Source organism: Chrysemys picta, chromosome 9 (assembly GCF_011386835.1).
Source record: "Chrysemys picta bellii isolate R12L10 chromosome 9, ASM1138683v2, whole genome shotgun sequence".
Classification (NCBI taxonomy): domain Eukaryota; kingdom Metazoa; phylum Chordata; order Testudines; family Emydidae; genus Chrysemys; species Chrysemys picta.
In genome coordinates, this window is record NC_088799.1 from 49,266,379 (window position 1) to 49,281,446 (window position 15,068).

General features: G+C 45.0%; 1 protein-coding gene across 27 annotated transcripts in view; it reads left to right on the forward strand.

The window, feature by feature from the left end:
• ARMC8 (armadillo repeat containing 8) overlaps positions 1–15,068 on the forward strand; it is a 206,221-nt gene that overhangs the window by 178,672 nt on the left and 12,481 nt on the right. For 22 of the 27 annotated variants that reach the window (XM_065556159.1, XM_065556162.1, XM_065556158.1 and 19 more), the window contains 3 exons: positions 2,417–2,566; positions 5,059–5,154; positions 14,527–14,622. In XM_065556159.1, coding sequence (XP_065412231.1) covers positions 2,417–2,566; positions 5,059–5,154; positions 14,527–14,622 — 342 coding nt within the window. Of the gene's footprint in view, positions 1–2,416; positions 2,567–5,058; positions 5,155–14,526; positions 14,676–15,068 lie in introns of all 27 variants that reach the window. The other 5 variants (XM_065556155.1, XM_065556161.1, XM_065556153.1 and 2 more) reach the window with 2 other exon arrangements.

Here is a 15,068-nt window from a genome sequence, read left to right on the forward strand (position 1 = left end):
TGTTTGAAAGGCTGGGTCTGAGAGTGAACCCAGAGAAGTCCACTTTGGAACTGACACAAATGAGGAATTCATCAGAGAAAGGCTGGACATGGTTGGCCAGAGCATGCATACCAGATGACTGTTTCCTCGCCATCGATGGACTCATACAGCAGATTTGGATGATCTGTTGAGTCACATGGCTTCAAGCACTTAAGTGATCCCATTTGCAAGGCTTCATCTCAGATGCCTGCAAGCATGGCTATGGACTGCATACACCCTGGGCAAACAGTCTCCATTTGCTGGTCACAGTTCCACAAAGGATCTTAACATTCCTGGGCAGGTGGGAAGACAGAGGAAAGGAGTGTGTGTGGCCGTCTGTTCAGTTCCCTGCTCCCAAGAATGACTGTTACTGTGGACATATAGTTTGAGGAGCCCACTTGGAAGGGCAGGTAGTGCAAGAGAAGTGGTCTTCTCAGGAGTCTGTGCTGCACATCAGCGTGTTGGAGTTGAGAGCTGTCAGGCTGGCCTGCGAACAATTCCTACCTTGCATTTGCAGCCATTCAGTCCAGATGTTATCAGACAACATGGAAACAGTCTATTACATCAACAAGTAGGGAGGAGCAAGCTCTTCACAGCACTGTGTGGAGGCCATCGCCCTTTGGAATTGCACATTACCCTGACGGCTGTTCATTTGCCACGAGTCCGAAGTACCGTGCCAGATTCTGAGCAGACACTTCTCCACAGAGCATGAGTTAGAGCTGCATGACCCATCTCTCTGGGAGGTGTTTTGGATGTGGGGTCTCCCAGCCACAGATCTGTTTGTGTCAAATATGAACAAAAAGTGCAAGTTCTGCTTTAGAGATGGTGCAACTTGGGCTCTCTGGGCAGCACTTTCCAGGACGTTTAGGGGCCCTGAGGTGTGCATTTTTTGTTAACCAGGGTATTGAGGAAAATCAGACAGGACAAGGTGTGGTCACTGTCGTCATGCTGAGCTGGACCCATCAGTTCTAGTACCCCATTGTTATTGCAACTGTCAAGCCAGCCTTCTCCCCACCTCCTGCTGAGGCAAAATCTTTTGACTCAAGACAAGGGGAGGACTTACCACTCTAACGCAATCAGCACTTGAAGGCATTTTGTAGGGATGGATATCAGACCTAGGAAAACCTGGTTGGCAGATGTCCAGGTCGTATTGAGCAGTAATAGGAAGGACTCTACTGGGAAATGCTACACAGCAAAGTGGAAAAGATTTATATTCTGGTGTAATCGATAAGGAATTTCCCCTTCACGGTCAGGAATCCCAGATGTACTAGGCTAGCCAATTATCCTTAAAATACATGGGACACTGGTGGCCATTAGTGCATTTCACCCACCTGTACACACCTACTTTGTGTTTTCTCACCCAGTCCCGTTTCTGTTCCTGAAAGGCTTGGTTAGAGTCTTCCTTCCAGTGGCAAAGCTGGTACCAGCCTAGGACTTGAACCTGGTTTATCAACTCTGACTAAGGTGCTGTTTGAGCCTTTGGGATCTTGCTCTCTACTTCCTCTTTCCATGAAGGTAGAATTTATCGTCTCAATCACGTCAGCCAGAAGAGGTTGGGAGCTGGGGCACTCATGGCAGATCTCCCCATCCCGGTACAGTTTTCCACAAGGATAAGGCACCCATGAGACTCCATCAGAAGTTCTCCCCTAAGATGGTATCAGACTTTCACATCAGCCAACTTATCCATCTACCTGTGTTCTACCCTAAACCACACACCAGGCGGAAATAGGTGATGTGTCTCTCCTTGGATATGCATAGGGACCTTGCAGTCTGCCTACAGAGAATGAAATTTTGGAAATCTCCTAGACTTTGTATCATTTATGGAATGGATGAAAGGAGAGGCCATTTCCACACAGAGGCTGTCAAAAGGGATCCAGGGATGCATCATTTTCTGTTATGAGATGAACGATGTCCCTCTTATGGGCAGTGTGAGAGCACATTCTGTGACAGCCCAAGCAGCCTCAGTAGCCTGCCTCAAGGATGTCCCTCTCATTGACATCTGCTGAGCAATGACTTGGGGCTCTGTACACACCTTTGCGAGACATTCTGTCCTGGTGCAGGTGGCTGCCTCAGATGTTTCCCTGGACAGGGCGGTACTGCAGTCTGTTGTGGCATTGGACTCTGGGTACCCGCTTCCTTGAAAAGACGCTGCCTGTGAATCACCTGAAGTGCACTACACGTAGGGACAATGCATTTCAAAGAACTCCAGGTATTACAAGGTGAGTAACATTTCCTTGCATTGCTTGCAGGGTTACTTTATCAAGAATGTATGCACAGCAGATGGTAGTAATTCTTCTGTAGACAGAATGGTAAGCACACTCTGAGACAAAATTAAGTGAAGGAGAAATGCTAATATGAGGTGTATGGCTCAGTTTTTCTGTATGTATCTGTCCTTCAGAACATGGCATTTCAAGCAGAACAAAAGATCAAAGCAGACATCTTACAAGGTTTGAGTACAGAACAATTATTCCAGTTACTCTCTGATTCAGATGTAAACGTGCTAATGAAAACTTTGGGACTGCTCAGAAATCTTCTGTCTACTCGTCCAGTAAGTAAAACCACAAACAGATCCTCCAGAAAAGTTGTCTTCCTAACACTAACCCAGCATTCATAGATGATACATTGTAAATCCATAATGCATAATACTCTTTCCAGTGATCTAGTAGGCCTGAAAAGCAAATCACCTTTCTCTTTACGTTCATTTTTGAATATTATTGTTGAAACTGTGAGGCCTCCATTGTGCATTATTGAAGTATCTGAACCCAAAAACACTAATGGTCATAAAAGACCACAATGAAGTGAAAATCTTTAATAAAGAGAGAATTCTGCATATCTAGCTGGAGCTTTATCACTAGTTATGTCCGCAGATACATACCAATACTTTTTTTGTTGGGTGTTTGATTCTGTTCGTGTTTAGAAAGGCTTTTGACAGACAGACACATTTTTGTAAACTCTGTTAAAAATCTAGTTAACAGGAGGAGTGGTTTGTGTTTTGAAATGAACTTACAGTGCTTATGGGGATGCAGATATCTTAAGGATACCTATATTTCTCCTTACTTATGGCTTGTCTACACAGTGCCAGTAGTGCGCATTAGAGGCGTGTGATTTGGAGAGCACTCCAACATGCTGCGCTCTGACTGCCCCATGTAGACCCTGCTGGCACAAACTAAAAGATACGTTGGTACCAAGGTGAACTGGATACCTTGCGCCAGTATGGCCTACACAGGGCAGTTAGAGCACAGCACAATAGAGTGCTCTGTGGTGCACACAGCCAGTGCCGTATAGACAAGCCCCAAGTGTCTGAGCTATTTCATTTGTATCTTATCTGTCATTTTAAAACATTCTTCAGTCTTTGATTTTGATCTACTGGATTGTGCATTCACACAGTTCATATATCCTTTTTACAGAATAGAATAAGATACAAGATTTAAGCACGTGAACTGTTTTATGGCAAGAAGTAAAGTGCTTGAGATACGAATGGAGGACGAGCAAGAGGCCCGTCTAGTGAAGAATAGAGAAAAAGTGCAATAAATATTTGGCAAGGTGGACTTCTATGTAGGAACATAGCCACCTGTAAAGTGTGCTTCTGTCATGAAAAATGACACTGTAAAAAGTGCACATTTGGGTTCCATAATCATTGATTTTCAATTTTCATATCAAATTAGCTTAATCTACAAGTAAAAATATTTGTTTTCTAATTGCCCTGTAAATGTACACCCTGAGTTTACAGTCAAACTGGTGCCTGAACCATCAGTTAAAGTGGTTTTGCAGCAAATTATGGCCCCAGCTATTTCTGAGTAACTCTATATTCTTTCATAGATTTTTTTTTTTAAGATAAGAAAGGACCATTATCATTCTTTACTCTGAACTTCTGCCATACCATATTTCACAGAATTTTACTCTCGAACCCAATAACTTGTCACTGAACTGCAGTATTTTTGGGTGGGGGGGTTGTTTTTGTTTAAAAAAAAATCTAAACTTGACTTTGATTCCAAGTGATGGAGAATTTACCATATCTTTGGTAATCTGTTCCAGTGCTTAATTACCCTCACTTAAAAATTTGCATTTTACAGCGAGTTTGAACTTTGCTGACTTCAATTTCCAGCCACTGAATGTTGTTATGCCTTTTTCCGCTAGATGAGTCCTCCTGTATATCTCATCTCCTCCAAGCATGGGTGGTTATAGACCATGATAAAGTCACCTGTAAAACTTCGCTTCAGTGAGCAAAATAAATTGAGCTGCTTAAATCTCTCGCTGTGAGAGATTTTCAGGCCACAAATCTTTTTTTGTGGCTTTTCTCTGAACCCTCTCAGAATTTCAGTTTTGAAGTGCAGACCCCAGAACTTGACACAGTATTCCAGTACTGATGTCACCAGTACTGTATACAGAACATAAGAACGGCCATAGTGGGCCAGACCAAAGGTTCATCTAGCCCAGTATCCTGTCTTCCAACAGTGGCCAATGCCAGGTGCCCCAGAGGGAATGAACAGAATAGATAATCATCAAGTGATCCATCCCCTGTAGCCCATTCCCAACTTCTGGCAAACAGAAGCTAGACACACCATCCCTGCCCATCCTGGCTAATAGCAAAGTGATATCACTACACCTACCTGGTGTTCCCCCTTTTAAACATGGAAAGATTGTGTTGACTCATTTAGCCACAGCATCACACTGAGTTCTCATATTCATCAGGTTGTCAATTTATGACTCAAAGATCCTTCAGTCTTCAGATGATGCCCTCAGTGACAACTGTGTTGCTCTGGGGGAGTCAGTATTTAAATGTACAACAGGCTGCAGTGGAAGTAGGATCAAACATATAGTTCCTTATTCTGTTCCCTGTGACAAGGGTTGGCTAAAGTAATGAAAAGAAAAATAACTCCTGTTTTCTGCTGCAATGGGTTCTCACAGTTGTGATACCTTGCATAAAGGTACTGGCACCTAGAAATGCTGATGATAATTCCACTCACTTTCACAATAAATGTTTTTGTCCTTTTCTCTAGAAAATGTATACTAATTGTGTTTCTATAATTGCTTTGGCAGCATATAGACCAGATAATGAGCACCCATGGAAAGCAAATCATGCAAGCAGTGACTCTTATTTTGGAAGGGGAGCACAATATCGAGGTCAAGGAGCAGGTATCCTTCACCATTTTGTGTATTCTCTTAACTAGGTAAAAGTATGGAGAAAGGTTTAAGCTGTTGACATTCATCACGGATGTATTACTAACAGGTCTTCCCTTTTTGGGATTATAAATAACTTGCCTTGAATATTTTACCATGATATCTGTCAAATTAAGTCCTATGAAAGTAACATCTGTGCTAACGACCAGACTGTCCATTTTTCTTCACTGCAGGAAGTTTAAGCTTAGTATGGCTCTGAGTATTATGGTGGGTATTTGAAGTGAGTTCAGAATAGTTTTAAACTCCGGGATACTGAATTATATACATTTGGCAAAGATCAGGACTGTGTGCGGTAGAGCAGCAAGAATGTAAGAAATGGGGGGAGTCAGCACTTCCCACCAGATAGGGCCAGGAAAGAGGGAAGAAGGTATCAGTAGGACTGACGGAAGAGTGAAAACATAGGGGGTCTCTCTCACAATCTGCTGGTCTGTTGGGTGACCTGCCCACTAATGCCACGGGGCACCAAGTGCTCTACCAATGATGCTTCTGTGGAAGTAGTGGGCCAGGTCACCCCACCTGTCCATTCCTCAGACCAGGGGGATTCTTGTCTTCTGAGAAGACATTTGTGGAAACTTCAAATTGTCTGTTTCCAGTGGGAGGTGAGGAAAGAGGTAGCAGGTGATGGGGTATGCTCGGGTTACCAAGGGGAAGCAGTGAGGCATTGTTCTGCTAATTTAGATGGACTATATGGGCTGTTAACAAGGTGTTAACATGACCTAGTCACTGTCCAGTATTAAACCAGGTTTGAGGTTTGGTATACAGAGCCCTCAGCCCACTTAGTACTATGGCAAGCAGTCTAATAACAATCATTTTAACCTTTCATTAAAGATACAGAAAAGAATGAAAAACAGTTAAAGCATTTGAAATGTGAAGTATTAAATAAGGCTTTGATTTTAACAACATCCCTGGTTCCCTTTAGCTGCAGAGAGTCTTTAGAAGGAAAAAACTCCTGTTAGTCTCTTAGATGATGATAACTGACCTTTTGGGGGAAAAGAGAAGAAGTTAGTTGAGATGGGCTGAAGCTGTTGTTGAAGTCCAGTCCCATTTCCTAGTAGACAAAACAAGACACACACACAAAGTGGGGGAGAGAAAAGAACAGCAGAGAGAAAATACAGCTTCTCTCTCTGATGTTGACTCTCCCTTGCATCCTCACTGCTGGAGAAACACAGGCACAGCACAGTCTTATCAGCCACTCTAAAATCTGGCATATTTCTGCCAGCGTCAGACCATTCAGGACGTTGTGTGTAGTTGCCTCTTTCAGTTCACAGACTTACAGCAGTGTTGCAAAATATGTGCGGCCAGCTAAACCAGACTCTTATTAGACAGAAGGAAAAAGGAGGGTTAGGAAAAAGAAGAAATAAGGTGGGGGAGTAAAAGGACACAAGGCGGGGGAGAAAGGGGAGGAAGAGAGACTGTCTCACATACCAGGCTGTGTTTGGGATTTAACTGGAGCTGGTGGAGGTGGCAGTGTCTCTTTCTGGTCTGGTCTGATCACTATATCTCTCAGAATTAGGACAAGAAAGGTCCAGGGTCCCAGAAGATGGCAGGGTTGGGGGGATGCCATGATGGTGAAGCTTCCTCCAGTAGTCAATTTTTCTCCCAAAAGTTTCTTTAAGGACCCAAAAAGGGATTGATGGATGAAATAGCCCATCCCCTCATTATTTTGTCATCCAATTAGGCCTAGTTTCTGACACACCAATTTTGACTCATTGATTTTCGGACTCATGTTTTTCTTGGTTACCAGGCATGGTCCTAACACAGTCCTTGAATTATATCAATAGGCCTTTTTGTTTGGGCTAATTCAGAGTTTGTCTCCCTTTTGCAATTTTTCACATCAACATTTATTATTATAGGTTCTTGTTATGCTTTATATGAACTTCGATTCACTTTTTACAATTGAGCTCATAGAGTAAGTTTGTAGACCCATTTATCACAACAGAGAGTACAGTGTGTCCCTTAAAGGTGGTGGTTTTGGGGGGAATCAGCATGAGAAGAATGAGAAGGGAGGTGGGAGGGGGAATGCAAAAAGGCAGGAAGGAGGAAATGCAGGGGGAAGGTGGTGGAAGGTGGCACTAGCTGAGGGAGAGATTGAGGTACTGCAAAGTTAATGGGAGGGGTACGTGCTGGATGTGAGGTATGCAGCAGCAGGTAAGAGGGGAAAAGTGGCTTTTGCTTGGGGAGATAGGTGAGAGGGTGGCTGGGAGTTTGCCAGGGTAGTGTGGGAGGGAGAGGAGGGAACTTACCTGTGAAACAGTGCCTCTGCCAATGGCCATGCTGCAGGGATCACACAGAGCCTCCACGAGGAGGAGAGTTAGAGATTGAAGGAAGGAGAGAGGCAGCTTTGATGCTCCCCAGTGGCTGCCTTTATCTTTGGTGTGTTGGTGATGGTGGTGGCAACAAGGGTAATCATATATGCAGCCAAATTCGGACATTGCTAAATCCCCAGTAGGCCCAGAACAAGCCAAAGCCAGAAGGGCTTTTACTAATAACAGGAGCAAAAGAAACACTATAGAGAAAGTAGTTTCTTAATAAATAAGGCACGAGATTAAATTAATGATTCTAAAATAGCTGATGATGATCAACTCTTTTTTCAAATGTATATAATAAGATAGAGATCTTGATAATTAGGAAGCCATAAATAACTCGCAGACATAGCTTCTGATAAAGGCAGATAAGGGAACATATGCAGCTCAGTGGCTGGAATGGCCTGCATCTCAGGCGGTTCAGGGAATTGACTAATCAACTTATGAAACCTCTGAAATGTATTTGAAAAGTCATGGATAACTAGGAAAGTACTATACAGAAGAGTTGGAGAAGAGCACATAAACTATAATTTATAAGGGCCTTATCCTAAGAAGTGCTGAGCACCCTCAACTCCAAGAACTCTTTTCAGGAGATGCTCAGCATCTGGGGGCTTGTTTTCACTGCACAGTTAACTCAAGCTGTAACTTAAGTCCCATCCACACTCAAACCCTCAACGCGGGTGTGGTGGTGCTTTTAAGTCGAGTTGGCTGGATTGTCGGGATAGAGACTAAAGCTCAAGTCAGCTGCTAACACAATCGCTCTGTAGCGTGGGTCCAGGCTAGCTCCACTTGGGTGCTAGTCCTCCAGTGTTTTCCCACAGTTCCCCCAGGTGCCCAGAAAGGACAGACAAGTTCTTCCACAATTCACTGGGAAAGAACTCATGGAGTAGCTTAACTTAGTTCAATGCAAATAACCAAGGGATATGACCCCAGAAGTCTTTGCACCACACATGAGTGAGTCTGGACACAGCAGCTGGGGTGTTATTTTGCAGCCTGGCTGCTCTCACTTGAGCTAGGCTAACTCAAGAGTTGTTACTCAAGTGTAGATAATGCAAGATAAACGTGCAGTGAAGACAGACCCTTGCATGATTAGACTGGTGAAGAACTTCTCAAAATAGTTTTGGCAAACAATCCCCCAACCCCATCACTTGCATCATTTAAAATGAGTCTGGACAAAGCAATAGATTATGTATGACAGGGAACAGCCTCTGCCTCCCATGGGCATGAAGAAGGACCAGAGCTTGGTATTTTCCAGCTTCTCATGGCACAGAAAGAAAAATGTTGAGTCTTTATTTTCTAGTGTATTTCATCCTTTTTTATACACTGAGAACTGCATCTCCACACACAGACTTGTATGCATCCGAAGAAGTGGGCTGTAGTCCATGAAAGCTTATGCTCTAATAAATTTGTTAGTCTCTAAGGTGCCACAAGTACTCCTGTTCTTTTTGCGGATACAGACTAACACGGCTGCTACTCTGAAACACACAGACTTTTGATTCTTCGAGCGCTTGCTCATGTTGATTCCAATTAGGTGCATGCGCACTGCATGCACAGTAGCCAGAAGGTTTTTCTCCTAGCAGTAGCCATCAGGTTGGCTCAGGCGCCCCCTGGAGTCGTGCTTCCATGGTGCCGTATTAGGCCTCTACCGATCCGCTGCCGCTTCAGTTCCTTCCTACCACCTGTGACGGTTAGCTGGAATGCTCATTCTCTCTCGCTTCGGCAAGCCTTTCTCCCTAGTAGTCTTCAGACTTTTCTCCTGTAAATAGGTAAATCAATAGGTAGTAGGTAGGTAGGTAGGTAGTCAGTAATATCGTTAGAATTCCAGTAGGGAATTGTTCTGGGGGTATCCCCGTCATCCCCCTCCCCGGTACCGGGGTTTAAACCCTGTGCAGCTTGTAGCAAGCCTATGCCCGGGAGTGACCCCCACACTTCCTGCTTGAAGTGTCTGGGGGAATCGCATCAAAAAGATCATTGCAAGATATGTAGGGGATTTTGCCCCAGGACTCAGAAAGAGCGGGATCAATGTCTGAAGATACTTCTGAGGCTGCCCTCCATCCCCACTTGGAGCTGGGGTCAGCTGAGCCAACGCCAAGCCCCTCAGCATTGGCATGCAGTGCTCCGGTGTTGACACAGGAAACTTTGGTGCCAAGAAAGGACTCGGATAGAGATCCTCAGCACCGACAGGGCTCTGTACATGGCAGTGCGCGGCACCGTTCCCAGTCCTTGGTGCACCACGCATTCTCTGAGGGCCAGGAGCAAGGGGCAGTCCCGGTTAGAACCTCATCTTCATCCTCACCGTTGAGGCAGTGGCTGGAACCTCCATGGCTCCTGCACTCGAGGACAATAGGGTCCACCAGCAGCTCCTAGAGATCCAGGTTGAGCAGGTCTCTGAGACATTGGACCTCATGCTTGACATCCTAGCCCCCTCTGGTCCCTCCCGAGTTGCCCTACCGCTCATAAAAAAACATCACAACACACCACCAAAACGCTGTGGCAGACCCTCGCCTCCCTGCCATCAACGGCAAAAAGGACAGAAAGTATTTTGTTCCCTCTAAAGGATTTGAACATTTTTATTCACATCCACCGCCAGACTATCTAGTGGTGGCGGCAGCAAATGAATGGGAACGCTGAGTGCACCAGGGCCAATCGCCTAAAGCCCATGATGCGAAAAAACTGGACCTTTTTGGGAGGAAAATCTGTTCTACCAGTGGGCTGGTATTTGAATTTCAATCCACCAGGCGGTCCTTAGTAGATACAACTTTAATTCCTGTGGGGCTATGTCTAAATTCACAGGGCTTCTGCCAGAAGACTTGAGGGCAGAGTTTTCCACCTTGGTGGAGGAGGGAAAGCTTCAGGGTCAAACGAGCAGCTTCTAATGCAGGAGGTGCACACACTCCTAAGTGTGGGGGCTGTGGAAGAGGTTCCTCAGGAGCTGAAGGGCAAGGGCTTCTATTCCCGGTATTTCCTAATCCCAAAAGCCAAAGGCGGCCTCAGGCCCATCCTAGACCTGCAAGAGCTCAACAAGTTCATGAAGAAACTGAAGTTCCGCATGGTCTCCATTATCCCTTCCCTGGATCTGGGGGACTGGTATGCCGCCCTCGACTTGAAGGACACTTATTTTCATATTTCATTAACCGTCCCACAGAAGGTATCTCAGGTTCATGGTGAACCACAATCACTATCAGTTCACAGTCCTCCCCTTCGGCCTGTCGGCGGCACCTCAAGTGTTCACCAAGTGCATTGAAGTTGTGACTGATTTCTTGTGGAAGCACCAGGTGCAGGTGTTTCCATACCTCGACGACTGGCTGATCAAAGGCTGCTCCAAAGCGCAAGTGGACGCACATGTGAGCCTGATAAGAGCAACTTTCAACAACCTAGGCCTTCTATAGAACATGCAGAAGTCAACTCTGTCCCCCGGTCAGAGGATAGACTTCATAGGGGCAGTATTGGACTCAAAACAGACAAGAACGTTTCTATCAGGGTCTCATTTTCAGACCCTTTGAGACATCATACAAAGACTCATAGAACTCAGGAGTTGCCTAAAGCTCCTTGGCCACATGGTTGCCTGTACTTACATAGTACAGCATGCAAGACTGAGATTCCGACCTCTTCAGGCATGACTAGCCTGGGTTTATCGACCAAAACCGGACAGTCTAGACAAGCGTCACTCTTTCCCGGCCAGTTTTCAAGTCTCTCCTGTGGTGGCTCAGCCCGCATGCGGTGTGTGCAGATATTCCCTTCTCCAAACCGCAGCCATCCCTGTCACTGGTTATGGACATGTCAGCGATGGGTTGAGGAGCACATCTAGGGGAGCTCAGGACTCGGCCTCTGGTCCTAAGTGGAGCTGTCACTTCACATCAACGTCAGAGAGCTGAGGGCAGTCCGTCTGGCATGCCAGACCTTCCAAACTCACTTGGAGGGGAGATGTGTATCAGTCATGACAGACAATACAACAGCGGTGTTTTATATAAACAGACGGGGGAGCACACTCCTCTCCCCTGTGCCAGGAAGCCCTCAAACTTCTGCATAGCTTACTCAGTACACCTGGAGGCATTTTATCTCCCCGGAGTTCAGTATGAGTTGGTGGACTGTCTCAGCAGGTCCTTTCACAACCATGAGTGGTCCATCCTCCCAGATGTCGTGAACACTATCTTCTGACAGTGGGGAATTCCTCAGATAGACTTGTTCACCACAAGACACAACAGGAAGTGTCCTCAGTTCTGCTCCTTCCTGAATCACAACCTGGGCTTGATCGCAGACGCATTCCTTCTTCCCTGGAAGGACCACCTCCTTTATGCGTTTCCACCCATCCCACTCATCCACAAGGTGCTACTCAAGATTTGGAGGGACAAAGCCTCGGTGATATTGATAGCTCTAGCCTGGCCACCTCAGCACTGGATACATGTCTCTTCTGGAGAGGTCAGTGGAAACCCCAATTACCTTACCGCTGCTCCCAGACCTGATAACTTAGAACCACAGCCGCCTTCAACACCCCAACATCGAATCTTTTCACTTCACAGCTTGGAAGCTCCATGGCTAAACCCAACGGAGCTGGCTTGCTCTGATCCAGTTAGGGAAGTCATCCTTGTCAGTAGGAAACTGTCCACTAGGACCACCTACTTAGCCAAATAGAAGAGATTCACAATTCGGTCATTGCAAAATCGCATGTCTTCTACGCACTCGACAATATCCTTTATCTTGAACTACCTCCTGCACCTAAAGCAGCAAGGGCTTTCTATGTCATCAATAAAAGTCCATTTGGCTGCCATTTTCACCTTTCACCCAGGCGTGGCGGGCTGGTCAGTCTTCATCAACCCAATAGTTGGATGCTTTCTTAAAGGGCTTGACAGGTTATACTCTCAAGTACGGCAGCCGATCCCAGCCTGGGACCTTAACCTTGTTCTTTCCAAACTAATGGGACTTCCCTTTGAACCACTTGTGACATGTTCTCTGCTCTCTCTCTCCTGGAAGGTGGCAATAACCTCTGCCAGGAGGGTATCTGAACTTAAGGCCCTAACATCTGAGCCTCCTTACAATGTTGTATAAGGACAAGGTTCAGCTTTGGCCACACCCAGCCTTCCTCCCGAAAGTTGTCTCCCAGTTTCATGTTAATCAGGATATTTTTCTCCCAGTTTTCTACTCCAAGCCACACACAAAGAGCCCGGAACAAAAACTCCACTCCTTGGAGGTTCGTCGGAGCCTTCTATATCGAACGGACAAAGCTGTTTCAAAAATCTATTCAGCTATTCATCACAGTAGCAGACAGAATGAAAGGGCTCCCAATCTCTTCTCAAAGAATTTCATCATGGATTACATCATGCATCCAGATGTGCTATGACCTGGTGAAAGTACCTGCCCCCACTCTGACAGCGCACTCCACAAGGGCGCAGGCATCTTCAGCGGCATTCCTGGCCCAGGTTCCGACCCAGGAAATTAGCAGGGCTGTGACATGGTCCTCAATCCACACCTTTACTTGGAATGGAAGAGCAAACGGTCTCTGCACAGATCATCTCTAGATGAATAACATCCTGTATCAAGGCTGCATATGAGATGGCTTTGGCTATGCCTCCTCAGCAGATATGGGCTCACTCCACAAGAGCACAAGTGATATCGATAGTGTTCCTCGGTGACATTTCCACACTGGACATTTGGAGGGTGGCCACATGGTCTCCATAGGAAATTAGGTTTGTTAGTCATAATAGTCCATGCTGGCTATTCCTTATAATGCTATTATTCTCTAGGTGCTCACAAATTGATTGTTTAATAATTTGTTCCAGTATCTTCCCAGATCTCAAAGGCTGACTGGTCTTTAATTCCCTGGGTGCTTTTTGTTTCCCCTTTTTAAAGATAGGTACTAGGTTTGCCCTTCTCCAGTCCTCTGAGTCCTCACCTGTCCTCCATTAGTTCTCGAAGATCATCGCTAATGGTTCTGAGATTGCTTCAGCTAATTCATTAAGTACCCTAGGATAAATCATAGAAGAGTAGGGTTGGAAGAGACCTCAGGAGGTCATCTAGTCCAACTTCATCAGGCCCTTGATTTACATCTAAATTATCTAAAAAGTCTTTAACCTGGTCTTTCTCTATTTTGGCCTAGGTACCTTTCCCCTTGTGGTTAATATTAATTGTGTTGAGCATCTGGTCACTGTTACCCTTCTTAGTGAGGACTGAAGCAAAATAGGCATTAAACACCTCAGCCTTTTGATGTCATCAATTATTAGCTCCCCTTCCCAACTAAGTTAAGGATCTACACTTTCCTTCGTCTTTCTCTTGATCCTAATGTATTTAAAGTACCTCTTCTTGCTTTTTATGTCCCTGGGTAGGTGTAACTCATTTTGTGTTGTAGCCTTTCTTATTTTTGTCCCTACATGCTTCTGCTATTCTTTTGTACTCCTCCATAGCAATTCATCCACTTTTTGTAAGATTCCTTTTTGATTTTCAGGTCACTAAAAAGCTCCTTATGGAGTCATATTGGCCTCTTATTATTCTTCCTGTCTTTCCTTTGCATTGGGATAGTTTGTAGTTGTGCCTTTGCTATTGTCTGCTTAAGAAATTGCCAACACTCCTGAATTCTGTTTTTCCTTAACTTCCTTCCCATGGGACCTTACCTATCCGTTCTATGATTTTTAATCTGCTTTTTTGAAGTCTATTGTCCTTATTCTGTTGCTCTCACTCCTTCCTTTCCTTAGAATCATTAAATCTATCATTTCATTATCACTTTCACTTTCCACCTTCAGATTTGTTACAGGTTCCTCCCTCATGATCAGAATCAAGTCTAAAATGGCTATCCCCGATGACTATGATTGTTCTATTAGTGTGGTTTCGTCAAGAACTCAGGGCTAAATTCTCTGCTGGCATAACACCATTGGAGTCAGTGGCATTGAGCCAACAGAGTACTTGGTCCTCAGTGTAACAATCTGGAAACTCCAGATTCTGATAAAGAAGTGTTCACCATGAAAGGTTGGAACTGTCCGGAAAGCTGAGATTCACAGATGTACTGCAAATGACAACTTTCTCTCTTTTTCAGACATTATGTATACTCGCCAACATAGCAGATGGAACAACAGCAAAAGAACTCATTATGACCAATGATGACATCTTGCAGAAAATTAAGTATTACATGGTATGGGGAATTTCTTTGAAGGGTCTGCCCTCTCTTCTTTGCAGGAGTTGAAAGTGGGTACTCTAACATGGCTTAAAAGTTATACAAATGACTGGTATTCAGTATCAAACACTTAATTTCTGTATATCTATCTGTACAGAGAGCATGTGTTAGTTCAGTTCAAACACTACATGAAGGCAGTGTTAAGGCTGGTGACTCAGTCAAAAGGGAAATCCAAAAATTAAGGCTCCCACAGCAGCCTTACAGTGTATTAAGGTACACATGTAGCACCAGACAGTAATGGAAGGGAAGGTGTTTCCGCCTTAATTAGGTATATCTGATAGAGATTTTGATAAATGCTCCCCTTGGGGTAGGGGGAGCTTGGGGTCACAGACTCCAATCCTCCAGATCTCAGGCAGCTGCAAGAAAAGGAAGCTGCATCCTAGTAAAAGGCTAACCCATGCTTA